This window comes from Gossypium arboreum, chromosome 3, assembly GCF_025698485.1.
Source record: "Gossypium arboreum isolate Shixiya-1 chromosome 3, ASM2569848v2, whole genome shotgun sequence".
Taxonomy (NCBI): Eukaryota; Viridiplantae; Streptophyta; class Magnoliopsida; order Malvales; family Malvaceae; genus Gossypium; species Gossypium arboreum.
This window is the reverse complement of record NC_069072.1, coordinates 138,952,109-138,977,740: the sequence shown is the minus strand read 5'-3', so window position 1 is coordinate 138,977,740 and position 25,632 is coordinate 138,952,109. Positions and strand designations below refer to the sequence as shown.

At 30.2% G+C, this 25,632-nt stretch overlaps 4 protein-coding genes across 5 annotated transcripts; all 4 read right to left on the bottom strand.

Moving 5' to 3' along the window:
* Positions 1–1,727: 1,727 nt before the first annotated feature.
* Positions 1,728–2,679, bottom strand: LOC108475129 (RING-H2 finger protein ATL74-like). Its single transcript, XM_017777122.2, has one exon. It carries the CDS (start codon positions 2,355–2,357, stop codon positions 1,842–1,844), a length of 516 nt encoding a protein of 171 aa, XP_017632611.1. The 5' UTR covers positions 2,358–2,679; the 3' UTR covers positions 1,728–1,841.
* A 1,143-nt stretch (positions 2,680–3,822) lies between these two features.
* LOC108475646 (RING-H2 finger protein ATL74-like) lies at positions 3,823–4,879 on the bottom strand. The gene is made up of 2 exons (XM_017777629.2): positions 4,732–4,879; positions 3,823–4,529 (listed from the first exon to the last, which is right to left on the bottom strand). The coding sequence occupies exon 2, from the start codon at positions 4,522–4,524 to the stop codon at positions 3,991–3,993; it is 534 nt and encodes a 177-aa protein (XP_017633118.1). The 5' UTR covers positions 4,525–4,529; positions 4,732–4,879; the 3' UTR covers positions 3,823–3,990.
* Positions 4,880–9,003: 4,124 nt separating this feature from the next.
* Positions 9,004–14,191, bottom strand: LOC108474389 (MACPF domain-containing protein CAD1-like). The gene is made up of 7 exons (XM_017776296.2): positions 13,472–14,191; positions 12,246–12,484; positions 11,974–12,169; positions 11,801–11,878; positions 10,838–11,021; positions 10,587–10,750; positions 9,004–9,891 (listed from the first exon to the last, which is right to left on the bottom strand). Exons 1-7 carry the CDS (start codon positions 13,733–13,735, stop codon positions 9,259–9,261), a joined length of 1,758 nt encoding a protein of 585 aa, XP_017631785.1. The 5' UTR covers positions 13,736–14,191; the 3' UTR covers positions 9,004–9,258.
* Positions 14,192–15,808: 1,617 nt separating this feature from the next.
* Positions 15,809–19,639, bottom strand: LOC108476420 (serine/threonine-protein kinase STY13-like). Of its 2 annotated transcripts, XM_017778638.2 has the most exons (7): positions 19,334–19,639; positions 18,837–19,234; positions 18,245–18,377; positions 17,941–18,136; positions 17,307–17,431; positions 16,481–16,639; positions 15,809–16,391 (listed from the first exon to the last, which is right to left on the bottom strand). In XM_017778638.2, exons 2-7 carry the CDS (start codon positions 18,998–19,000, stop codon positions 16,107–16,109), a joined length of 1,062 nt encoding a protein of 353 aa, XP_017634127.1. In that variant the 5' UTR covers positions 19,001–19,234; positions 19,334–19,639; the 3' UTR covers positions 15,809–16,106. The 2 variants fall into 2 exon arrangements, with proteins under 2 accessions (XP_017634127.1, XP_017634129.1); XM_017778640.2 differs by lacking the exon at positions 19,334–19,639 and having other exon boundaries at positions 18,245–18,348; positions 18,837–19,003.
* Positions 19,640–25,632: the final 5,993 nt, after the last annotated feature.

The following is a 25,632-nucleotide window of genomic DNA, read 5'->3' as shown; positions in this document are numbered from 1 at the left end:
TTGTTTTGTTTTAGATGGGAATATTGATTCAACTATTAAAATTTTAATAGCACTTGTGTAATAACTTACATGACAGTTTATATATACTTCATATGATATGGGTAATTCTTTTTTAAATATGTATTTTTTATTAACCGTTGAATTCCTATTGTTTTGATTAATTTTTTTTTAAATACACATGGATTGCTATTCGAGTTTCCATGTTAGTGTCATCAAAATTTTCATAGTTGAATCAACTTTTCCATTTCAAAGAATAAAACAATTAACTAAATTTTAGGGGGCGTTTGGTTTATCGAATGTAACATTACGGCCTGTAATGTCATATTCCAGAATGAAATTATAATAATTGGATTTCAACATTCCATTCATTTTGTAATCTCACATTACAATCATCTCGTAATATGGGGTGTAATCTCGTTATGGTTAGAGGTGAGAGTTCGACCTAATAGAATCAAGTCAAAGTGGAAAAAAATTAGAGTTAATAAAGTTGACGAGTTTCATTTTATCACCCTAACTTAATTTAAAAATTTTCAAACCGAGTCAAGTGAAATGAAATTCGAGTCGAGTGAATTGTTCGAGTTAAATTAAAAATTAAACATATCAAATTAAAATAGTATTAAAGTATAACTAATTCCATGTTAAAACTTATAAACTTGAAATCGTATATATTTGAAAATTATTGTTTTAGAATTTTTTAAAATTTTAACTTTTTTACATATTCTTTATAATTTTTAGAATTTTTAATTTTTTGTTTATTTAAAATATTTTAGAATTTTTAAAAATATTTTGAATTTTTAAAAATCATTTTGAATATTTTTTTGTAATTTTTGTTGAAAAGGAAATAAATTTGCTCATTTTCAAAATTGACATGGACTTTGTTATTTGAGTTATTCGAATTGTAAAATTTAACTTATTCAAACTTGAAACTCGAATTACTTATTCAATTTAACTCGAGAAAACAGGATAAGTAGATTCAATTAACTCAAAATTCAAATTTTTTTCAAATATTTCGAGTCAAATCAAGTTTTGCTCACCCCTAATTACGACTCATTCTTAAGTTGACATCATAAAAAGTCAATTTTGTACCGATACTATTCATACAAATCAAAATACCCCATTTTGATAGTAAATTGGAACGACAAATTTTAGCTTCCATTTCGGTGTAAAAGTAGGTTAGTATTAATCATACCAAAATGTTTTAGTCCATTCCGATCAATATTGATTTATATTAGTAGTAAATTGGAATGAAAAGAGTTTTTTTATTGGTACGTAAAAATTATAGTTAAAAAACGATGCGTTTATTAATTCGATACCGACTATTTTGAATAAGACTAGAAACTTGATACTTAAGGGCTTAACCCAAGCCTCAACCTTTGCTAACAATGCCAAGACTCTGTATTTAATTTTCTTTTAAAATAAAACCATAACTATTTGGACTAATTTATAATATTATAAAAGTAGGAGATCAATTTGTTAAATTTCAAAGATAACAATTTGTTAAATTTGAATATGTGAATATTGAAATGTTAAAGAATACAAGTAATGGGCCAAAATTAAACCTTACGCCAATTTAAAGTTTAGGGGCTAATCCTTAAATTTGACCAGGGACCTAAACGATATTTTGACCAATAATTTCTAAAAGCTCCAATTTCTGTGAAATCGAGATACGAGATGATGAACTGAAGAGTTCTATCTTCAATGTAACTCTCTAACCAACTATAATGCAATAAACTTCAAACTTGTGAGACTTACCAAGAAATAAAAAATTATTCCAATATTTGCAATTTAGTCCCTAAAGATATGCAAACTATAACAAACAAGTACCATGAAGCAAGAATGTACTAGCTTCCCTCTTGAACAACTATAACAACATCGCCACTATCCGACGGTAGCCGGTCGGGACCGGCGATAACATCCCGGTTCAACGTCTCATGTTCGAGCAATGAATGTCGACAATTCGGGCACGATGACTTCGACATTAACCATTTGTCTATACACTTCACATGGAATCCATGGTTGCATTTTGGTAACACTCGTACCTTTTCCCCATCTAAGAACTCTCCAAGACAAATGGGACAGTCGGTGGCCGTAAAGCTTGTGCCGCCAGTCCTGTAAACGGCCACCGGGATTCGTTTCAAGTCCCGTTTATTCAACCCCACCGTCGCCAACTGAGTCGCTGCCGCTCGTTCCGGATTCTCCCTACAGCGACCATGGATGAGCGAATTCAACTGAACCAATAATATCATTGCAAAAAGAAGTACGGCCAATTTCATAATCGCATGGGAGAAGAAATTCTCCATCGGGGTAAGGAAAGGATCACAGGCTTGATCCTCATTGGATGGTGCCAATGTACTCATTTGTGCTACGCCGATCAGTGTTGTGGCTTAAAAACAATAGATATGGCAATAAAAAGAAGATTGAAATTTGTATTTATCAGAACTGGGGACCGATCACCGATGTAACGTTCATCGTACTGGAACATGTTTCTTTATACATCCCCCCCAAAGACTTAGCTTAGTGCCTCAGTTTGTGTTGAGGAAGGAGACCATAACAACCAGAACTCTAATTAACTTTATATGCAGTCGCCGCCGAGTTGCAGTGAAACAACCGGTGGAATCCTAATTTATATGAAACTGATTGTTGCGTTTGTGGGGTGAATTTCTTTTCTGTTTTCGGAGATAATTCAGTGTTTGGTTGTTATATTATATCTTTTTAAATTTCGGATTTGAGTTGAGTTAGATTTTTTCAGTAATTTTCGTACTAATTTTGGGTTTTAAAATTTTTGGACTAGTATTCAGTTTAATATTATGAGAGAAATTTAGCGTGCAATATTTATCTATTCTGTTAATTTAATTTTGATTTAATAAATTTAATTAAGTAACATTTATATGTTTTATCAACATTTTGTTAAATATATAAATATTAATACTAAATTTGTTACTACACCAATCAAAATTATATTTTAAAAATGACTAAAATTTAAAAGTAGAGAACCAAAGTAATCGAAGAGATAAACATTAAGGATTAAATTTATTATTGTATAATTTTTTATTGTTTTAAAAGTGAATTTATATTAAACTTAGGACTAAAAGATTACTAGTTCGGTTGACATTAAAGAAAGTCAATTCCATATTGATACCATTTGTATCGGTCAAAACATTCTATTCGATAGTAAATTGGAATGATAAATTTTAACTTTTATTTTTATCTAAATTTTGAATAGTATTAATCATACCAAAACATTTCAGTCCATTCCGATCAATACCAATTTATATCAATAATAAATTAGAACATAAAGAGTTTTTGCTAATACGATACTATTTTGAATAAGACTCGAATCTTGGTACTTAAGGTCCTAGCCCAACCCAACCTTAACTTTTGTTAACAATGTCAAGATCTCGTTTATTCGTATTAATTTTTTAAAATATATATATATATTAAATAGGAATCCATAGTTAACTAACCTCCCTTTTGTACCTACGCCATCGAGACATGTGTCTCTCCAATTGATATTTTTTCTCCTATTTATCTTCAATTATTTAATTAACACTTGCAACAAAAGTGAATCTATGAGCCAATAAGGCTCTTTTAAACACTGCAAGTTGCAAAATGGGCCACACATTTACTAATAATATTGATCAAGATCCCTCTAATATGTTTGAATTTGAGATTTAATCCTTGTAATATTATAATAATACAGTTAAAATACTACATGGAATCCGTTCTAAATTAAATTTTAGGGGCTAATCATTAAATTTGACCACAATAGAGGAACTAAAACGATATTTGACCAATCATGATACAAGATGATGAATGGAACAGTTCTATCTTCAATGTAACTCTGTAAGCAAACTATCATGTAATAAACTTCAAACTTGCGAGACTTGCAAGAAACAATAAAAAAGAAATCCTAGTATTTGCAATTTAGTCCCTAAGGATATGCAAACTATAACAAACAAGTACGATGAAGCAACGAATGTACTAGCTTCCCTACTGAACAAATATAACAAGATCGCCATTGTCCGTCGGTTGCCGACCGGAACCGGCGGTCACATCCTTGTTCTCCGTCTTATGTTCGAGCAAGGAATGCCGACAATTCGGGCACGATGAGTGCGACATTAACCATTTATCTATGCACTTCACATGGAACCCATGGTTACATTTTGGTAACACTCGTACCTTTTCACCATCCAAGAACTCTCCAAGACAAATGGGACACTCGGTAGCCGTAAAGCTAGTGGCGCCCATCCCGTAAACGGCCACCGGGATCCGTTTCAAATCTCGTTTCTTCAACCCCGTTGCCGCAAGCCGAGCAGCCGCTTGTTCCGGACTCTCCCTACGGCGACAACGATTGATGGAGTTGAACACCAACGCGCATAGCACCGCGCACAAAAGTGCTGCTAATATGATAACCATATTGGTGTCGAAATTCGTCGTCTCGGTAATGTAAGAATCATCGGTTTGTTTCTCATCTGCAGGTACTAATGTACTGATCTGTGTCTCCCCCATGCTCCGCCGATCCATTTTTGCTGCTAACATAACAAGTGTTGTGTCTTAAAAAGAACAGATAAGCCAAAAAAAAGAAGGGAAGTTGTATTTATCCGAATTCGGGACCGATTTAACGTTCATCATACTGGAACATGTCTCTTTATTTATCCCAAAAAACCCAACAATTAAAAGAGAGAAAAAAAAGAAGATTTTTTTAATAGAAAAAGATGTTTAAAGCCTTACTTTAATGTCTGTTTTTGTAGGGGAAGGAGATCATGAGAACCAGAACTCTAATTTAACTTTATATGCAATCGCCGAGTTGCAGTGAAACAATCGGTGGAATCCTTATTTATATGAAACCGATTGCTGTGTTTGTGGGGTCAACTTTTGTTTTATCATTTCGAGACAACTCGGTGTTTGGTTCTTATATTGGCTCCAACTAAATAAAGGTGAATTTCCTTAAAAGGTCCCTCTATTACAGCGACTTGATTAAATAGATTAATTTAATTCATATATTATTAAAAAATACAAATAATGTCATATTGGAGTAGAATTAACATTTATTGTTTAGTAAATTTAAAAAATTTTAAATTTTATGTTTTGGAAATGAAATCTTTTGTTTGGAAATTGAAAAAATAATTATCAAGATATTTATTATACAATAAATTTTAAGTATGTTACAATTTGAGTTCATTTGATTCTTTTAAATAGTATAGGGACTAAATTGATCCGTTCAATAATAAATAAACTAATTTGGCCTAGTCCTTGTAATACAGGGACTTCCTAAGTTTTTTAACGAATTAAATTTAGAATTGAACTGAGTCGAATCTCTATTTTAATAGGATTAAGTTCGATTTGATTCGATTGAGTGATTTTTTTCTTTAATTTTTCGAATTAATCTTTGTAATTCTATTTAGTTAACTACAAGAGAATTTTTCACAAGTAGGTTCTAGACTATTACAACACCTAAAAATCTAATAAATAAATAAATGGACACCTATCATTATTTTAACTTTTTTTCTTTTATGTCTTTTGACTCTATTTTGATAAAAAAATTTACTTTATTTTGTGGTTTTTTAGATATTATTTGATAAAATTTCAAGCCTTTTTTATAATTTTTTAAAATTAAATAATTTTACATAAAAATAAAAAAATTAAATTCCAATTCAATTCGATTAACCACCGTTTTTTACTCCCAAATATCACAGTTTGAATTTCTTTCCCTCAGCTTTATTTTATAAGGTCGGTTTTTTTTTATTATTCACAAAATTCAAACTAAAAATCTTATTTTTAAAATATCAAAATTTTTATCACTCGATAAATTTTATTGATAAAAAAGAAACTTTAAAAGAGATACAGAAATCAGTGATCCAAAATTTATAAAAAAAAAAAAGAAAGTAAGAGATACAAAATTGAATGGTTTAGTTTGGGTAGGGCAGTGTGATATATACTTTTAGTACCAAATCCATTGAGTATGCCATTGATGTAACAGTTGTTTGATAAAACCTTGTAGTTGCACCCAATCACAATAGCTTTGGTCATGTAGTGGGAGCTTGGCTGCCATCTTCTCATTGGCTTCTTGCATACCACTTTTGACATCATCATAAGGAGATAACTATTTTTTATATATATAATTTTATATAATTAGGTTTAAATTTTAACGATTTGAGTCTTAGTTCGATTAACACGAGTATAAGAAAATGTGAGTTAGAGTATATTGAAATGTATTATCCTAATATGTGAATGTTCAAATTATTCAAATTCTTAATTTATTTGTATTTTATATTTATTTTATAATTACTTTAAAATATTTTAAATTTTAAATTAATTTTCTAACTAATCAAAAAAATTACCTAATTATCCCCAACCTTAATTTTGCCAAGTGAAAAGAAGATAACTCTTATGATTGGTACAATCATATCCTTTTGGTCTTTTCCTCAATAGAAAAGTGAACTGATATTTATCCATATTTTGACAATGGATGCAATTTTTCATTAAAAGAAAATGCAACTTGGATTTATATATATATATATATATATATATATATACACAAAATATTTTCCAAGTTGGGCAAGTAACCCTAACACCCTTCTAATAATAAAATTAATCGATTTGTATTTGATATTTTAACAGTGTATAAATTGTGTTATTAAAAAAAGATATCTATCAAGAATCTCGTATGTTGACCTGATGGTTAGGGTGTTGTCGGTTACTGTTAAGATTTTACCCTACTCTTGTAATTAACCGAAAAAAATACATTATATGTGACATAATATGGTTCAGTGTTAGTGTATAAATTTATATATTGATAATGTTACAAATACAAATCACACTACTAAATAATAAGTAGTATTCTTTTTTCGATTTCAATTAAAATAAAAATTACAAGCACCGAACTGAATATTTAATTTAATAACTAATACATTTAAACTAATTAATTTATTAAAATAAATCCAATCATTGTAAGTACTAAATTGAATAATTGATTTAATAATTAAATCAACACAAATTAACTACTTTGAATAAATTGAGAGGAGAATTCAAGACCCCATCTTCAATTAAAGAAAAGTTTATAATTAAAATAATAATAATCGTGCATATATTTAAGCATTATTAATGAATTACATGTTATCGTATTATTGAGTTATTGTCATAAGTTAACCGAATATCAGTTCAATTGAAGAAATGACAAAAAAAACCTATTTTACAAAGCTAAAATATCTTTTTTAGAGTACTTTTATCTTTTTATATTTTAAAATATAAAATCTATAAAAAAATCAATTTATTTATTAGAATCAAAAACAATATGGAATCCAACACATCAACTATACAAATTCAACCAAAGCTTTACTTTTTTAATATAAATACTATGATAGATATTTCTTTTGTATAATAATGGGTAAATTGTTTAGTTGATCACCCAATTTTTAGAGATTTTTTTATTTTAATTATTCAAGCGTTAAATCTCTAACGGTAGTTAACTGCACAAGCCATATTATGTTTGCACTTTCATTTTGGTTATCTAACTTTTAGACCGCTTTCATTTTTGTCACTCAAAAATATCTTTTTAAGTATTGATTGGCTTAAAAAAAATCATGGATTAAAATAAAAAGCGGTAGAAACTAAAATAATATATAATATATCCAATTGAATGAGATTTCTCATAGATCTATAGATTTGTCTCGGGTTAACCAAAATGGGTTAATTACATGAGTTTCAAACTCTAATTTAGATTAAATTAATAATCTGAAACATAAAAAATTAAAATTAAAAGGAGATTAAATTAAAAATTTTAATGGTATAGTAAAAATCAGTTGACATTATTAAAGGATAACAAAATGTCAACAGTGTATTCATTTTATTTTTGTGTATTAGTTTAGTTTATCGTTTTTTTTACTTTAATCCTTGATTTTTTTGTCCAAATCAATATTTTAAAAATAAATTTTGGTGACTAAAATGAAAGTGATCAAAAAGTTGAATGATCAAAATGAGAGTATAAACATAATGTGGCGTACACAACTAACGTTAAAGATTTAATGCTTGAGTAACTAAAAAGGAAACATCCTAAAAGTTGAGTGACCAAATTACAAAAAAAAAAAATTAAATGACAAAAATGAGAACACCCTAAAATTTAGACGATAATAATTAATTATTTAATTTATTTCAATAAATTAAATCACAAAGTATGATATATAAAACAAGTGGTGATGATATATAAAACAAGTGGTGTTGGAATGGTTTTGTTGAATTTCAGGTTAATATCAAATATTTTTTTTAAATTATGCTAATCTCAACTACTCTACTCCTACATAAAAAAAACACTACTTTGCTAACTTCGGCTTGTTATGGTTAAGGTTTTAGGGTTTTAGTGACAAAGTTCGAGTTTTATTATGTGGGTCTTTTATTTTAATACATGCATTTGGTATAAATGGGTATTGTCTAGGTTCTTTTTATACTTAAATCGTAATGACTTGTTTGACTCTCTTATTTTACAAAAGTAATTAATTAAATTTTTAAAGGTTAAATTTTTTTATAATTTTTAAATATTTTAATTTTAAAAGTAATTTTATAGCATGGGATTTTTATAATTTTATAGTTATGAAATTTTGAAAAGAATTTTTGTGTTTATGTGAATTCTTGAGATATTGTTTTATAGCATGAGTGGCATGCAGTGAAGTGAGTGTGGAAGCTCATATTAATGATACTGTAGAGCCTCCTGGATGTGGTAAAATTGAAGAATTTCCTAAATCGGGATATTATGTCATTGTATCACTTTCTAATAATTTAATGTCATTTCAAAATTTTCATCTTAAATTTCAACACATCATGTTAGATTTGATTATTTTCAGGATGAAAATACTAAAATAGCATTGAATTATTGAAGAATGATACAAATAACATGATATCCCAGTTTTATAGAGGGACTAAAACCGAAATTAGACCTTTCTTAAACATGTTTTATGATTTACCTAGCAAGTGTATATATACATCTCATGTAGATACAATTAAGACATATTTCCTCCAAGGTTATTTCTACATAATTCACAGCACTTGAAAAATGTTTACAAGACACAAGTTGCTACCAAAATTGTAAGAAAAACTCCATGTTTAAACATACATATCCTAGAAAACCACTCAAAATCAAATTCATCAAAACACAATTCTTTACAAGCACGACGAACACGTACAGACGTGCAAAAAGAACGAAAAACATCGCCTCTACTTAAACATGGACCGGCACGAGACCATACCAAGCATATGCCAAGAGATTCAATAATTCAACAAGGAGTACTTTACCCTTAATACGATTTTGCCTTTCTCGACACCGAGCTTTCCACCGGTTACTAGCCAATGACCCGGAGGATCTTGTGGTCCTTTGCTCATCTCGGACATATCAACGAATTTAGCCAATTTGTTTACAACATTTTCTTGTGAACCGGAACTAGAATCACCGGAGTTGGTAGTACCTATAGTAGCAACAACTTTCTTCAATTTGTCATTTGGACAATGGTCCCACAACGATCTTCGTATCGTGCAACCTGGAAGCCTAGAATACAAGAGCCTCATATACAAGACGTTTCTTGACCCGAAGTTCCAGACTCCGAGTTGTGCCCCAGTGACAATGTAGACGCCAGAGAGGTCACCTATAAAGGTTTCGGGGTTTTCAATTGGTGCCGTACTAACATGAGAAAAATTCTTCCATTTCACAGGTTCAAACCATCTGCTATCTTGCTCCTCTGGTCCTTGCCATTTAGGAGCACCGATTGCAACATCGGTGTCCCAATGTGGGAGTAGGATCTTCGGAAGAGAAGCTAAGTGTTGAAGATGAATACTCAGACGGTTCTGCTTGATTCCTTCTAGTCGTAATCGCAAGCCTGTTACTGGCTTACGTCCAACCGAGACCTGCAATTTACATCAAGCACCAGATTAGATGCAAAATATTTTTATAACAATTCATGTTATCAACCAGTATCTCTTTCGTGGAGTGGTCTATAACCAATGCATTTTAGTTATATATGATACACCACAATTATGGCTCTTAGAATGCCCGTAGAGGTTATGCAATTGCTATCAAGCTTAGATAAAGCTCAACTCAATGTTCCGGGAGAAAAAGAACAGCTACTAACGCGGGTTAAGTTTCTCAAGGCAAGAGACATCACAAAGATGGCTTTCATTATTAAACATTTCACGACGGGTGAAGGGAGGGGGAAGGTACCTCCACCCCCCAACAAAAAAAATTAAAAATTGCAGCTTTAGACCCCCAAAATTCATAAACTCTTAAGTTAATATATGATAAGATTATAGTTTACCCCTCCAAAAATGCTAGAATTTTGATTTAGTCCTTTTGAAAACCATAAAGATATAAGCCAATACAAAGATGACATTACATTTTAACTCACAACAATGTATAACTTAATCTCGGCCCCCCCCTTAAAAGAATTTCTGACTTTGCCCCTGTTTCACGACAATGAGCTATCCGGGGGCAGCAATAACCATGAGCCTTAATCATGCTCTTTCCGTTCTTACGAACACATTTCACCAACAAATCGAAGAGCTTGAAATTTTTAAGATGAAAAAGTTATTGCATACACATATACCTGTTCTTGGCTGACATAAAGTTTTTGCCCCATCATGCTGAATTGCAAAGACGGGCAAACAGGTTCCTTCCTCTGGTGGCCAGGAATCTTGTCCTGTACCGGAGCCCATATCCTAGGAATCTGGAACTCTAAGAAATATCTAAGTTCTTCGACTGGAGGCTTGTCTGCCAAGAATCAGTCAGAAGATTTAAGTTAGTCCTGAGGGTTAAACATTAGCAACATAAGGAATTGGAAAGAATTAGTAGTATTACATTCGAGATAAAGACTGATAGCACGAGTCAGATGCTCCTTTCTGGCTACTCCATCAAGTAGAGCATTAATAGGATAGAAAGTCATTTCGATGACATCCGGAGATGACCGCACGGTTTTTGCCCACTGTGTGTGGTTTTGTTCCAGATCATCTCCTCCCCTCCTACGAAAAATGACTGTAACATCCTGCAAAAATAAGAAACCAAGGCACAGAGTGAAACACCATCTAGTCACACAATTAGAATTGACTAAAAGAGTGAATGATAAATAAACAATTAGCAACCAAAAGCGATAATAAAATACAATTCAACATCATCGACATACAAATATTTTAAGAGGAAAAAGTAGGCCTAATTGCTCAATTTAGAGCCAACCCTTTTGGGGTTGCTCATATAAGGACCAAACCTTTCAAAGTAGTCATATAAGGGCCTAACATTTACAGAAGTGCTCAAATAAGAGCTTTTCACACACATCAGCCTAGTTTGTAGTAAAAATTAGGTGAAGGTTGACATGTTTAGAATAAAACACATAACAGTCGAATCAGATATTGCTTAAAAAAAAAGAAAATAATAAAAAACATAATTTGAAACCTGATATATGACATATGAGAAGCCCTTATTTGAGTGCTTTTGAAAAGGTTTGGCCCTTATTTGACCATTTTGAAAAGTTTGACCTTCATTTGATCACTTTTGTAAAGGTTAAGCCCTTATATGACTATTTTAAAAAGTTTGGCCCTTATATGAGCTACCCCTAAAAGGTTAGGCCACAATTTGAGCATGTAGCCGAAAAAGTAGGAAGTACAACAAGAACAACAACCAGACAAAACAAAGGTTAATCTCAGTACACGGCCTTGACTACAGTGATTCGATTTGACAATAAACAAATAACAGAATAGAATCCCAAAGATATTGAATATCCATTAGCAAAGTGATTTCCACTAATAAACCGTCAAGCCATCTAAATACCTCTTTCCCGTTAAGACATGGCGCATTGGAAGGCTGAGGGTATATCCCTTGACTATTGAATAAGCCTGGATCAAGACCCTGTAAAACTCAACAAATTATGTTAAGTCAGCAATGGTCAAGAAAGCAAAACAAATAAAGGAAGACAAACATCCAATGGAAATAGTGGAACTAGCCTTGTCCTTTAATTTGATTTGACCTGAACTCGTATGACTTTCTTTATCAGAGAATCTTTGATTTCCGATATCCTGCACATAGTTTTTAATCTCCATGGTAGATAAAGGTGAAGAATGATGTTGTTTGATGTATATCACATCTTTACCACCAATAGTTACGGAAGTAACGACATGTGTCCCAAAATTTTCAATGAAACTGTAAAAATAGAGCAATATTAGGACTTCAAGCCTATATTCTGAGAATTTTACACTAATCGACAAACAGTTCATACCTAGCCAAGGATGATGGATCCCAAGAAGTTGGGACGGCACGTTTAACCTTATCTTGCAACACCAATGGTGACCTTGTAAGCTGAAGCTTGGCAAGTGGAATGTAAAATCCATCCATAGAGAGCATCTTTGTGGTCGCAGCATCAATATTTGTTGAACCGGTAAAGCTAAACACAGAATTGAAACTACCGAGCGCAAAACAACTAGAAACGTTGGCTTTTTTATTGAAATACTCCACCATCTGTAGTTGGTAAGTTAACAAAAGTGAATTAGAAAAATCTTAAAGCAATACAAATCGAAACACATCAAGTCGAAGCCATTTGTCGGAAATAGTTTAAATAATGCTTAATTCTTCATTTCATAATTGATTACAAAGTACTAAGAAATTCAATTAGCATACACTCTTTCTCCTAAACATAAGTAGGCCCATCATAATCAAATTCAATGATCTAATGCTTTTTCTTAATCACCACCAAAAACACTACATTTTAAGAAGCTAAAAGTACCATGGAGGCCCTTGTACTAGGAGTCAAACTGCATTTTGCTCCCTCCAGTCAAAAAATGGGCAAATTAATCCCTGAACATTAGATCAAAGAGCAAATCGATCCTTTCTGTTAAAAATTCCATCCATTTGCACTATTAAAAACTGGTCTAGCTGACGGAATAACCAGACAGTGACGTATACCTCATGCTAACGTATGAAAGGAACGAAATTAGAAGGACTAGTTTGCTCTTTGATCTAACATTCAAGGCCTCCATGATACTTCTATTGAAGCTAACCCCTCAAATTAAATTTCAAACAAGCAACATAATTTGGAATCAAATCACTAATAATCAAACATGACCTACATACTTCCATAGGAGATAACATGTAAGTCCAAACAGAATCAATTGCCAGCCTTTAGGCTAACCATTAACACTAACGATAAACATCACTGCACTCCCAAGGAGAACTTAAACTTGAACCTGGAAGTGATAGGAGAGATAGCTACGAATCCCAAAAAAAATTCCTAAAATTTAGTCATTATGAACCATAAAACGGACATGTAGATACATTGGTCATTCCCAAAAGAAACATTCAATTCTAACCATGAATATGATCAACCAAAGCCATAGAAAAAACACAATAACACAATAACTTAATAAAAAACCCAAAGTGAAAAAACTAACAATCTACACCATATTTGATGAATAAAACATGCCCAAAAGCCGAAATCACAACATTTACCTCATGAAAATTACAAACCCCAGAACTATGACGACCAATAGACTCCTTGGAGCTCTTAATATCTCTAGAAATATTAGGTAGAACAATTTGATCATCCAAGTAAATATCCCTAACATGTTCTTCATCAATTTCAACTATCCTAGAACCCATCACACCTTTACAGTACAATAACCTCGTATCGTAATTAACATCAAATCCTCTCCCCAATGCTTGAACCGCGTTGATTGCTGTGTGTAAAGCAGCTGCATTTCCATTTTCCCCCATTTTTGCATCCCCCGAATCCCACTTTAAATACCAACTTTTTCCTCGATTAGAATCATACCCAGACCATCAAATAAGCTCAATTGACCAAAAAAAGAAAAACCCAATTCTCCTATGGTACTGAAAACAAAAGAAATCGAATGAATGGTGAAGATAATTCGAGTTGCAGTTCACCAAAGCACATAGAGAAAGAAAAAAAAAAGTGGAGTTGACTAAAAGTGACTATTGGATTTTAATTTGTAATTTGGGGAAAAGATCTAAAGAAAAAAAAGACAACACAATTTAATTCGAATCCGATGGTTTCTCTTGAAATTCTCTACTCTTTTTTTCCCCTGTTATTATCGGGTTCTTCAAAAAAATAAATAAAAATATGTGTTCCACTGTAGAATATGTTTTTGTCTTTTTTTTTTTAAAAAAACATTGACTCTCTTAAAAGAAAATGAAAAGAGTTAATTTTGGCAAATGGACGATTGAGATCCTGGCGTGTACTTTTCTGTATGAAATCTCAGCCGTTTATTTCTTCTAGACCCAGTCTTGGGTCTCTCGATTTCATCCAAAGGCGAGTTATTTCAACTACTTCCATATTTAGCTCATCGAATTAGAATTGTTTAAGGGTTTTGCTATGATTAGAGTAGAAGGCTTATTGATTTTTTTTTTTAAATTAAAAAAATTTAATATATTTTAATATTCACCATCCAAGCTCGATTTAGTTTATTTGATTTTAAATTTATAATATAATATTTTATTTGGATAAAATTATTTTAACTCTTAAACTTGACAATTAAATCAATTTTGATATTTGTAATTTTTAGATTCACTTGTGTAACGAAAACAATTAAATCTATTTTAGTCTCTGAATTTAAACTTTATTAAATTTAATGACATAACCAGTGTTCTTATTAATTGGTCAAATTAATTAAACCAAAAACCATTTGGTATGCCAGTTTAAACAAAAAGGTTTAACTAATTGAATCAAGAATGGCTTGAAACTTGTCAAATATCAAAAACCGAGGCAAAAATCAATAATTAGTTTTTTTTATGAATTTTTAATTATTATTTGTTAATTCAAACTGATTACATCAAAAACTAATGATCTGAGAAGTTCAACTACTGGTTCGATTATCAAAACACTGTATGTGAGACTTTAAGATAACACCACATCATCATCTAAAATTTATATACTCTTTTTTAAGTAATAATGTAACACAATTTCATAATGACATATCATCAAACTTTTTTTAAAATTAGCTATTAAAATAGATATAACAAAAATACAAGTAACAAAATGAACTTAATTGTCAAATTCATAAGCGAAAAATTATTTTATCCCTTTCTATTTTATATATTATGTAATCTATATCATGTTAAGTTAAATATATTATATTATATTATAGAGTAAATATTAAAAATATGTTATTTATGTTTAAAATTTTAATAATATGTATAATAACAATAAATAAAATCAACAAGTGTTGAGTGAAATAGTAAAACACGTTACGCCTTAAGATAAAAATGCAAATTCAATCCTTGAAGATGACATTTACGAATTTAAAATTTGAATCTCTATTACATTTGATCTTTCCAAATAAAAGTCGATGCCTAAGGCTTCAATATGATAAATGGTGATAGCAACAACTAAAAGTGTTCGGATGTAATAGCAACACATATTGACACTCTCAAAGAGAGAACGTAAATTCGAACTTTAAAGACAACATTGTTAGACGAGCAACCACAAACCACGAACAATTTAGACCATAAATCAGATATGTTTGATCCCAAAATGAACACAAAGCAATGCAATGGCAAACATAATAACAATGCAGAGCACTTTTCAAGTATAACATGCCGAGTTCAAAGTTACCAAGGCAATTTAGAACAAGTCAATGCAGACAAAAGAAATTACCACCATTCCTAGATCAGCTACTCTGGCTCCTCATGCATCATTGCGATTCTGGCTTTGTTAATAATGCCTAAAGCACAAACCCGAGCATCTGTCAAATCTAAATGTATCACATGAAATGCATACCATCATCTCATTAGGAAACAAAAACAAGAATGAAATGCACTGTAATAGCCTTCTTTTTTCAGATGAAGGGTAACATTAATATGAACAGGGAAAATTCGAAATCGTATACCTTCTTTACAACAATGTCGACTAGACGACGTAAATGGTTCTATTTTTGTTTTATTTTGCCAAGTTACCCCCAAACAAACATCTTTCCTACATTTACTTGATGAAAAAATCATCACTAGAAAAGCTAACTATGAAGAGGTTCAGTTAGAACATATATATCTACTATCACATGCCAACTTTCTTGAGTTGGAACAAAAAGAAACCTTTTTTTTCAAAATTTTACCGGTTTTACCCTCATTATCAGTTCCTTGTCCTCTTTGCGGCGAACAATTGGCGTAGGAAAGCAAATTTCCCCTTTGCCCGAACAGATAACTCAGTTATGGTTCCATTACTTGTTCCTGCTTTCTCGCTAGTGTCGGATTCAGGTATTGACGATGGAGGAGGTGTGAGTGTGAAGAGAAAAGCATTCAGCATACGTACTATCTGACTAAAGCTTGGCCTCATGTTAGGGTCCTCAACCCAACATGATTGTATGATGAAAGCTAGATCAGGGGATATATCCTTCGGAAGGCTCGGTCGTTCTTGCTGCACATTCATGTTGCATCAACCTAGTTAGCTATCTGTTAGTTTAAACATTTATCTTGTATAACTGTGTGCATTGAAAGAGTTTTCACCTTAAAAGCAGCAGCATAAGCTGCTTGCAAATTCGACATGCCCTCAAATGGCATGCGATTGGTCAATAATTCCCATAAGACAATTCCAAAGCTGTAAACATCAACCTTGTTATTGTAATGCTTTTTTTCTCCTCGACGCAATGTCACCGTGCTATACAACTACAACAAAAGTCACAAATCATTTATTACCTAAAGATGAATTGTCAAGCAATCTCTAAAGTAAACTGCGAGGATCGTAAATTTTTGGCATAAAGAGTAGATCATTCGGTCTGCAGCTAAGGGCATGCATTATCAATTGAAATGTTCAAATATAAGCATATAGATAAATGCGTGGGCGTATCGGCATTAGAACATTAGAATTTCATAACTAACATCACTCAAATAATTAAACAGAAACAAAAATGCTTCAATCTTCATTATAAATAAAAGAATAAACTACACCCAATGTCACTAAACTATTAGTAAGTTTATCTTTTTGGTCAGTCAACTTAAAAAAGTTACAAAATGGTCACTGAACCATTCAAAAGTTTTCACAAAGTTACAAAATGTCAATAAACATCCAAATTGTTTCATGAGAAAAAAAATAAACTGTAGAAAAGAAGGATAAAGAGAGCTCTCAATTGGGGAAAACGATACGAACAAAGAAGGCCATACAGCAACGATTTTCACAGCTCAGTGACCAAAAAGTTTAATAAGCATTTTGTAACTTTTTGAAGTTGAGTGACCAAAAAATAAACTTACTAATAGTTTAGTGACCTTGAATATAGTTTAATATAAATAAAACTTCTCATTTTTGCTAATACAATAGTGGTGCAATTGCACAAACCTCAGGGGCCATCCAACGATAAGTCCCAGTCTCAGCAGTCATCATCTCTGTCACGGATTCTTCCCTCGCAAGACCAAAATCTGCAAGTTTTACAGACCTCTGGTTTGCTGTAAGCAACAAGTTATCTGCATGGATAAATTCCAACATATATTTGCGATTAGCAAAAGGAATCAAGAAATACATACTGAACTACGAACAAAAGTATTACACCAATGAGTAAATTGCAAGCTACATTCTGCTCTCAGAGGCAGAGATTCATTCAGATAGGCATCTGATGGTAAAATGCATGTAATTGCACGTTCAGGTGTTCCAGTTTTCAAGCACACAGTTCAATCAAAACATAGGAAACAGTCATAGAAAAGAGACAACTGAAGCGGCAAAGAATTCGAAAAGAAAATCATTTAAGCCACTAATGCACAGAAAAGAACAAAAAAAATACGAATTAAAGCAAATTAGTTAACTGCTGTGAAGATTTCGTGCACACATTCATGAAAGGGACAGAGTGAGATCCTGATGCCGCCATAAAAGGAATCATTGCATGGCCTTTGAATTATACAAGCCAGCCTCTCCAATCACCAACTAATATTCTATATAGAGCGTTTAACATAACTGATGAAGAATATTCAAGAAGTACCAGGCTTCAGATCTCTATGTATAATCCCGTTAGCATGCAGACAATCCATGGCACGCGCAATGTCCAGTGCAAAATTCAAAGCCACATGAGGGTCTAAAACTTTCGGACGAATGCTTATTAAGTACTTGCGGAGGGACATTCCTGGTAATAACTCGGTTACTATCGCCATCAGCGGGTCCTTACAAGCTCCAAAGAACTGTCAAGGTAAACAAATCCCATAATTTGCAGGTGAGAACAACATATAATCGGCATATTCCATCAATGAACAAGTTACACAGAAATGCAAGCTTCAAAGAATCTTCACCTTGACAAGATTCTCATGTTTCACTCGAGACATCATGTTAACCTCACGAGCAAAACGACTCTCGAGGGCAGCTCTTTCCTCGACCGTACTCCCACGGTGAAGAACTTTAATGGCAACAATCCGATCACCATACCTGGAAAAAATGTTAGACTCACCCCTATGTAACTAAGAGGGTAGCCTTATTTGCACAACCATTTTTTTTTACATTGTTTCACTTGAAAACTCCACAAATTAAAATGTCATATCCATCATTTTTGTCTTCACTCACTAAAATTCGTTCAGCAATTTTAATAATTATTACGAAGAAATAGCAATGTTTTTCATATATTGATTTCTACTGTTACATCCACATAAGAACATAAAATATGTCCTTTTTTTTTCTATCTAAAAAACAAATTAAACTTGTTAATTTGAGGATAATTAACAACAAAAAGTTCGGATTACAATAAAAATAATTATATAAATAAAAAAATCTTTACCAATAACATCAATCATGGCTATTACATATATATAATTTCGGCGTCAGAGAAAACATATATTAGTAAATTAATACAATTATTATTAATATTTACAAAGGTGTTAAGAGACTGACCTTCCTTCGTATACTTTGCCATGAGCTCCTTCGCCGATTTTGGAGCCGATAAATAACGATTTCGGGTCAATAAGCAAATTTTGATCGATAGTCAACTCATCAGCACTCGTTATCAACCCATTTGAAACGGCGACGCTTCTCGTTTCTGCTTCGCTGCAACTCATAGTTGCAACTCCCGCAAGTTTTTTTTGAAATTTTTAATTTCTAAATTATCCCCGAATTCCTCATTTCAATCAACGTCTCTTTTAAAAAAAAGAAAGCTTCATTAGATTTCTGCATATCTTCAAACCACCGAATCTCGAAACAATTTTTAATTCCACAACGATTTTATATCCATATTTGCTTTGACTTTTCGCTTGAGCTTCAAATTCTCGTCACTGAAGATTTTAAAAGAAAACCTAACAAAAATGAAAAAAAAAAAAACAAGCAGCTTACAGTGCAAGCAAAACAAGAACCAAAACAAAAAAAAAAAAGAAAATTCTCAGATGAGGCCTAACCTATCGCTTTAAAACAGTGAATTTTTTTCAATACATCAAAAGGAAGAATAATTTTTTTAAAGGGAAAAGATTGAGTTGAGATTTGTTTAAAAACCTAACTATCAATCAAATATTTAGAGAAAAAAAAATAGAGTAAGAATCTCTTCCGATGAAGATAATATTCCCAGATTTTCTTTTTCTTTTTTCTTTTTTTTTTCCTTCTCTGTGTGTCTTTGCTCCGATGAGGGTTTTAATAAATTTTTTATTTTTTTATTTATTTTTAAAGAAGGAAATGGAAAATAATTATAGAGAAAATGGGGAAAACAGTGTTTTTTTGAGACGAGTAAAGGACTAATGAGAGAAGAACACGTGGATAACAGAGAGCTTTTCAATTAAGAGCCGCCTGTGAGCATCAGTGATTTGGACGTGTCTGGTCTACGATGCCTCTGATGGAGCTCTCGTATGAAAAAACAATCACCTCTCGAGAGAGAGAGACTTGACTCGGCTCTATTATGCTCGGCTGAAGTTGGCTTAGCTTTTTTTGTTAAATATCCAACTTTTTTTTTACGAAAATTTACAAAATAATTACTTTAACTATTTTTTCCTTTTTGTCATCTAATAATAAAAATTATAAAAGTCATTTAACTATTTAATTTTATCTTTTCTCATTATCAATTGACTAATATAAAAATAAAAACATCCAAAAATTTAAAATGATTAGGTGACAAAAAATAAAATTAAATAATTAAATAATAATTTTGTAACTTTTATAATTTAGTGACTATTAATATAATTTACATTCTTTTTTTTAATTACTGTCTCTTTTTAATTAAGTAGAAGTGTTCATAGGTTGAAAGCTTAAGGTGAGTTTAAATGAACAATACTAAGCTATAATTAACTTACTTTTCTCTTGTACTATAATATTTAATCTCATCACAACCGTATATTTATATTTTAAAAAATATATAGGTACAGCAGATACAAGTGTAGGAAGTGCATTTTATACGATGTATGGTTCTGACTTTTGACCGAGTTTAGTGTTAATGGTTATCACCTTGGAAGGCGTGCCTCTCGGCTCGGCTCGGCGGCTTCCAATCTTTAATAAAGCGGCTCAATTATTTTGGCAATAAATATTTCCTTTATTCTGTCTCTTCTCTTCGGACCAAGCTCCCTACTATAACATTTTTTATTTTTGGTATTATTGAGAATATTATATTAATAAATAAATTCCTTTTGCTTTTATTTTATAAAAATTTCGAGTTGTATTTTTTATAATATTTGGTTTACTTATCGATAAAAGGTCTCACCCTTTCAATTGTATCAAATAATTAACAGAAAAAGAAAATTACAGATTTAATAATTTATATAATTTATATGGTAAATGAAAATTTTCATACTAGAAGTCGAATTGTGTTTCGTTTTTCTATTCAAAAATGAGTAATTTAAATCTTGTATGTTATAAAATAGAATAAATCAGTTATTTTGTCAAAAATAATCCATTTTGACTATTAAAACTTGGTTTTGTATATTAACATGAGATATACATGGTATGTCGTTAGGAGCGAAGGTAAAAATTTTTAAAATTAAATTGTATATTTTTACGATAAGAAAATACAAATTTAGCATTTTAATAGCTTATATTTTTATAATTTTAAATGATTAAATCAAATTTTATAATTTTAGGTGGTCAAAGTACAATTTTACTATTACTAATTTAAAATTTTATAAATTATAAAGGATCCTAAATAAAAAAAAACTATTTTAGAGGGGTTGGAGCCCCTGTCATTGAATTAAATTCTTGTATGTCGATATATAACTATATGATTATTTCATCAACTACGTCAATTTTTAACAGACTTTTATCGAATATGGTCTAATTTAGTCTTTGTTCTAATGTACAGGGACTAGTTTACCTATTTATTTAGTAAACGGAGCAAAATACAAATTGACTCCTATTATAACGGGGCTCTTTGATACTTTAACCTAAAATATATTTATAATTGTTACAACACAAAATACTAAGAGTATTTATTGTTAACAGTTGTGGTTAATCCATTTGTTGCAAGTGCTTTTCAAATAATAAAATGGTTAGCCAATAAATGTGCTCCATTTTAAGGGAGAACAATTTTCTGTTTTAATCCAAAAAATTAATCTATTCAATTTTTTCAATTTTAGTTTAGTCGTGTAAGGTAGGTTGCTCGTTTCTTACATTAATTTAATCAATTAATTCGATCGATTATTGGATTTTAAATGTCAAAATTAAATCTACCAAAAATATAAACTTTTTATATTGTTTTTGAATTAAGTAAAATAATATTTATATTTTTATAAAATATAATAAATATATAACCTTATAAATATAACCCTATAATCTCAATTAAAGTCATCCACACAATTTTTATATTAAAATTAATTAAATCAAATCAGAAAAAATTGATCAAATCGATTTCTTTATTTTTATAAGCGGGAATTAAATATGATTAATGGAAGCAAGCACTATGACTATGGTAATTATTATGATAAACACAAATATTTGTGATAAGTCATGGATGGTTTTGTTCAATACAATTGGTGGCACCTGATAAAAGGGCATGAAGAGCATTAATTGAGAGGTCCCACCTTTTCCAAAAGACAAATAATAATCATTTTACCAAACACGACAATGGATCCTATAATATATATCCAACTCGACACACTTGCATGATGACGTGGCATCAAACAATACGTTGTTTCTGCAATGCTGGATAAGGTGGTTCAAATTTCACATTTATAAATATACATGGCATCATTATTCAATTGATTCTGATCTCGATTAACACGAGTATTATTATTAATATAAAAAAATATAAATTTGAGTATGTTAAAGTATATTATCTTTTAATTTATGAATTGCAGATAAATTATGATAGTTTTAAATATTATGTCAAAATAAATAGATATAATCAAAATTTATAATAAAAATATTTAAATATATATAAATACATGTAATGTTTTTACTACGAACCTTAGGGAATGCTAACATATACATATATATCAACATTTTCATTCAAACAGAAGTTTAGTGCTTGATTGCAACTTTGAACAGTATGTACACATGGCAACTTCTAAATTATGCGAAAATTGTAACTTTATAGTACTTTAGTATATATATGATGTAAGTTTTGATTATGGCAAAATTTGATGTGATTCGAGATTTTAGGTTCGAGTTCTATTAAATACAATTTTATATACAGATCTTTAATTTCACTAAATGCAATTATTATGAGTAGGTTTGGTTTGATTTTTCGTTTTTTTATGAGCTTTGTGATGTATAACGAGTGAATATGACTCTTAACAACACGTGAGTCATTGCCAACATGGGCAAATTTAGGGGTAGGTAGTTGCCATTCCCCCACCTCTCAAAATTAAGAAAAATTATTTGTAAGTCCAATGAAATATTATCAAATTATAAAATAGTTCACTCGTACTCAAGATTAGGGTTTGATTTATAAATTTGCTTGTGTGGTAACGTAGTGTGTGAAAAGAATACATTTATTGATCGAAATTATTTTAAAACAAGTTGTATCTTGTTGTTTTAGTAACTTTACTTATTTAATTAACAATTTGAATTTGAATTTGCGGATTAAAGTAAAAATATATTTAAAAAAGGCAAAAAAGTATAAAGTAGTGTTGTTTGAATTGGATCGTATTGATTGATTGGATCGAGGATTGACTTGAATAGTGAATTTGAACCGGTTAAATCGAGAACTGGTATGAATTGATTACAAAACCGGTTAAATAGAAATTTATAATTTTTTAATCGGATCATTAGACAAATCAAACCGGTAACTTGCTATTTCGACTATCATAGAAGATATTCACGCAATAAGAAAATAATACTTTTATGATCTTATTTATTTGGTATAACTTTTAGAAGGCCTTAATACTTTGCTTTTCTTTTCTTTTCTTTTCTTTTTTACGGATTTAATCTATCTACTATAATTTGATCATTTATGGTCAATTGGTCATTCTCTCCCAAAAAATATGTACTCCATCAAATAATATGATGTGTTTTCTTAAAGTAAGTGATGACGTGGCATATATACACGATACACAAGATTTAATTTTGTGTAATTATATATATAAAATTTTGATTTAATTATAAGATTACAATTAATTAACACCGTTATCACTGTAGTAACATTTTATGTTTGTATATTATACGCATGAACACTTATATTAAACTAACATGAAAAATAAATAGACGTTTTTTTTTTCTAAATGTGTACATCTGAATTAAGATAAAAGCTTCAAGTTTACAATTGAACCAAAACTAAAATTTTACATATATAACTGCGCTACATTGAATCGAAATTCACGGTAAATTTGAGATTGATTTCTTTTTCAAATATACAAAGAATTTTGATTGTAAAAAAAAAACAGCTAAATTGTATATTTGCATGATTAAAACAAATAATCAATGCCAGATTATTTGATAGAATTAATGAAAAATAGTCTCAAAATTAAAATACATATTTTGAAAATCAATACAATATTAAATCCGTTAAAAACACACAATACAAGGACCTTTTACAGAATTTAACCTATTTATTCTGTTTCCCATAGTTTATTGGATACAATCAGCCCTTGAACTCTTAACTGTGGGTGATTCTGGCCCAATCCAAATCTTGAAACAATCACGTGCCCATGCGTGGATGGGTCACGTGATGTTATCTCACAATTAGTAATTTATTTTTATAGTTTTTATAGAATTTCAATATATTTTTAGAAAAATTTAAACATTTCGAATATGTTTTATTAATTTTATAAGATATTAAATATTTTTTATATTTTTATAAGTTTATATTAGCTTTCATAGTTTTATTATTTAATACTTTTATATATTTTCTATTTTAATGATTTTTGTAGTTTTTTTATGATTCGATATATTTTTGTGATTTTAATTTTTATGAGAAATATATTAGAATAAACCATAAGCTGCCATGTGTCATCACCTAATTGGATTTTCAATTTATTTTAATCGTCAATGTAATCAATGATGAAAACGGTTACCGAAAAACTTAATTAATTAGATGTGAAATTAATACATTTCTTAAAGAATTTTGTGATATAAGCCTAAACTACCATTGAAAAGTGTTATAGTTTATGCTAAATAATGATATATTAATGAATTAATACCTTAAAGTTATTGAAAAGGACACATAACAACTTTTAAGGTATTTTCATTGTTAATTAAAGTCATTATTAAAAGTGTTCATTGGTTGGATTAAGTTGAAACTCGGTTTCAAAAAAAAAAAATTCAAGCTTGAACTTAAGTCCTACCCGCTTAGACATGCTCAAAAGACTCGTTTTATTGTTCAAAAAACCAATAAAAATATTTCTAATTTAATTTCAACTATAAAAATATATAGATATTAATATATCTTTTATTTTTTTATTACTTTTAAATAGTAAACCCGCTTTGACTCAAATCGAGTTGGCCCGAGGTTGAAAAATATGAATACCTCTAATTGAAGTCCTAGGTCATTAGGTATTCATGTTCGAGTTCTTCCAGGAACAAATCTAAGAGGCAAACAATGGACTTGGCTCACCAAAATGATAAAATGGCATCGAAATACTTCTAAAAAAATTATAAAAAATATAAGTTAGTACAATGATAGAATTGCGTTTTAAGCTCCCATAAATTTATAATTTAAAATTATCTCCCTAAAATGATTTTTTAGCTTCACCCCTAAATTTACCATGCACATTAGTCAGAATTGACGTATAGATCTTCGATCCTAACATAAATTTACAATGAGCGAGTTCTACTTAATTCTATACGATTCTTCATCTTTTGTACTCGAAATTGCATTTGTATTGTACTTGTAATAGTAATAAACTTTCACAAAAATATATAAGAATATTTTATCTCGTTTATCAAGAAAATATTATTATTATGAAGGTTCTTGTATTATAAGTCAAATTTTTGTCCCGTTTATTAAAAATGGGCTATTTAGTCTTTATATGTTAGATCAAATAGTAAATTGATCATTTCGATTAAAAATTTCATTTATTTGTGCTAATAAAAATTGGCGTTGCTAATAGAATAACTAAATATGTCATGTGTACTTTATGTTGACGTAAAAAGACCATTTTTTAATTGTATATTTCGATGAAAATTTTAACAATTTGACGAAATTGCTATTGATCTAACATACATAACCCAATTTATCTATTTTTTGAACAAAATGAGTCAAAATGTAATTCAACTATTAATACAGGGTTTTCATGATGTTTTTACTGTAATGAAAAATCTATATAACTATATATAAAAGTAC

Coding starts and splice junctions, on each gene's coding strand:
- LOC108476420 (XM_017778638.2), bottom strand. CDS start 19,000: ATGAGTTGCAGCGAAGCAGAAACGAGAAGCGTCGCCGTTTCAAATGGG. Junction 18,137..18,244: donor AACATGAGAATCTTGTCAAG/GTGAAGATTCTT, acceptor TTACCTTGACAG/TTCTTTGGAGCTTGTAAGGA. Junction 16,640..17,306: donor ATCGTTGGATGGCCCCTGAG/GTTTGTGCAATT, acceptor CTTTTGTTGTAG/TTGTATAGCACGGTGACATT.
- LOC108475129 (XM_017777122.2), bottom strand. CDS start 2,357: ATGAGTACATTGGCACCATCCAATGAGGATCAAGCCTGTGATCCTTTC.
- LOC108474389 (XM_017776296.2), bottom strand. CDS start 13,735: ATGGGGGAAAATGGAAATGCAGCTGCTTTACACACAGCAATCAACGCG. Junction 11,022..11,800: donor CATGTCTTAACGGGAAAGAG/GTATTTAGATGG, acceptor TTATTTTTGCAG/GATGTTACAGTCATTTTTCG. Junction 10,751..10,837: donor TATCAGTCTTTATCTCGAAT/GTAATACTACTA, acceptor GATTCTTGGCAG/ACAAGCCTCCAGTCGAAGAA.
- LOC108475646 (XM_017777629.2), bottom strand. CDS start 4,524: ATGGATCGGCGGAGCATGGGGGAGACACAGATCAGTACATTAGTACCT.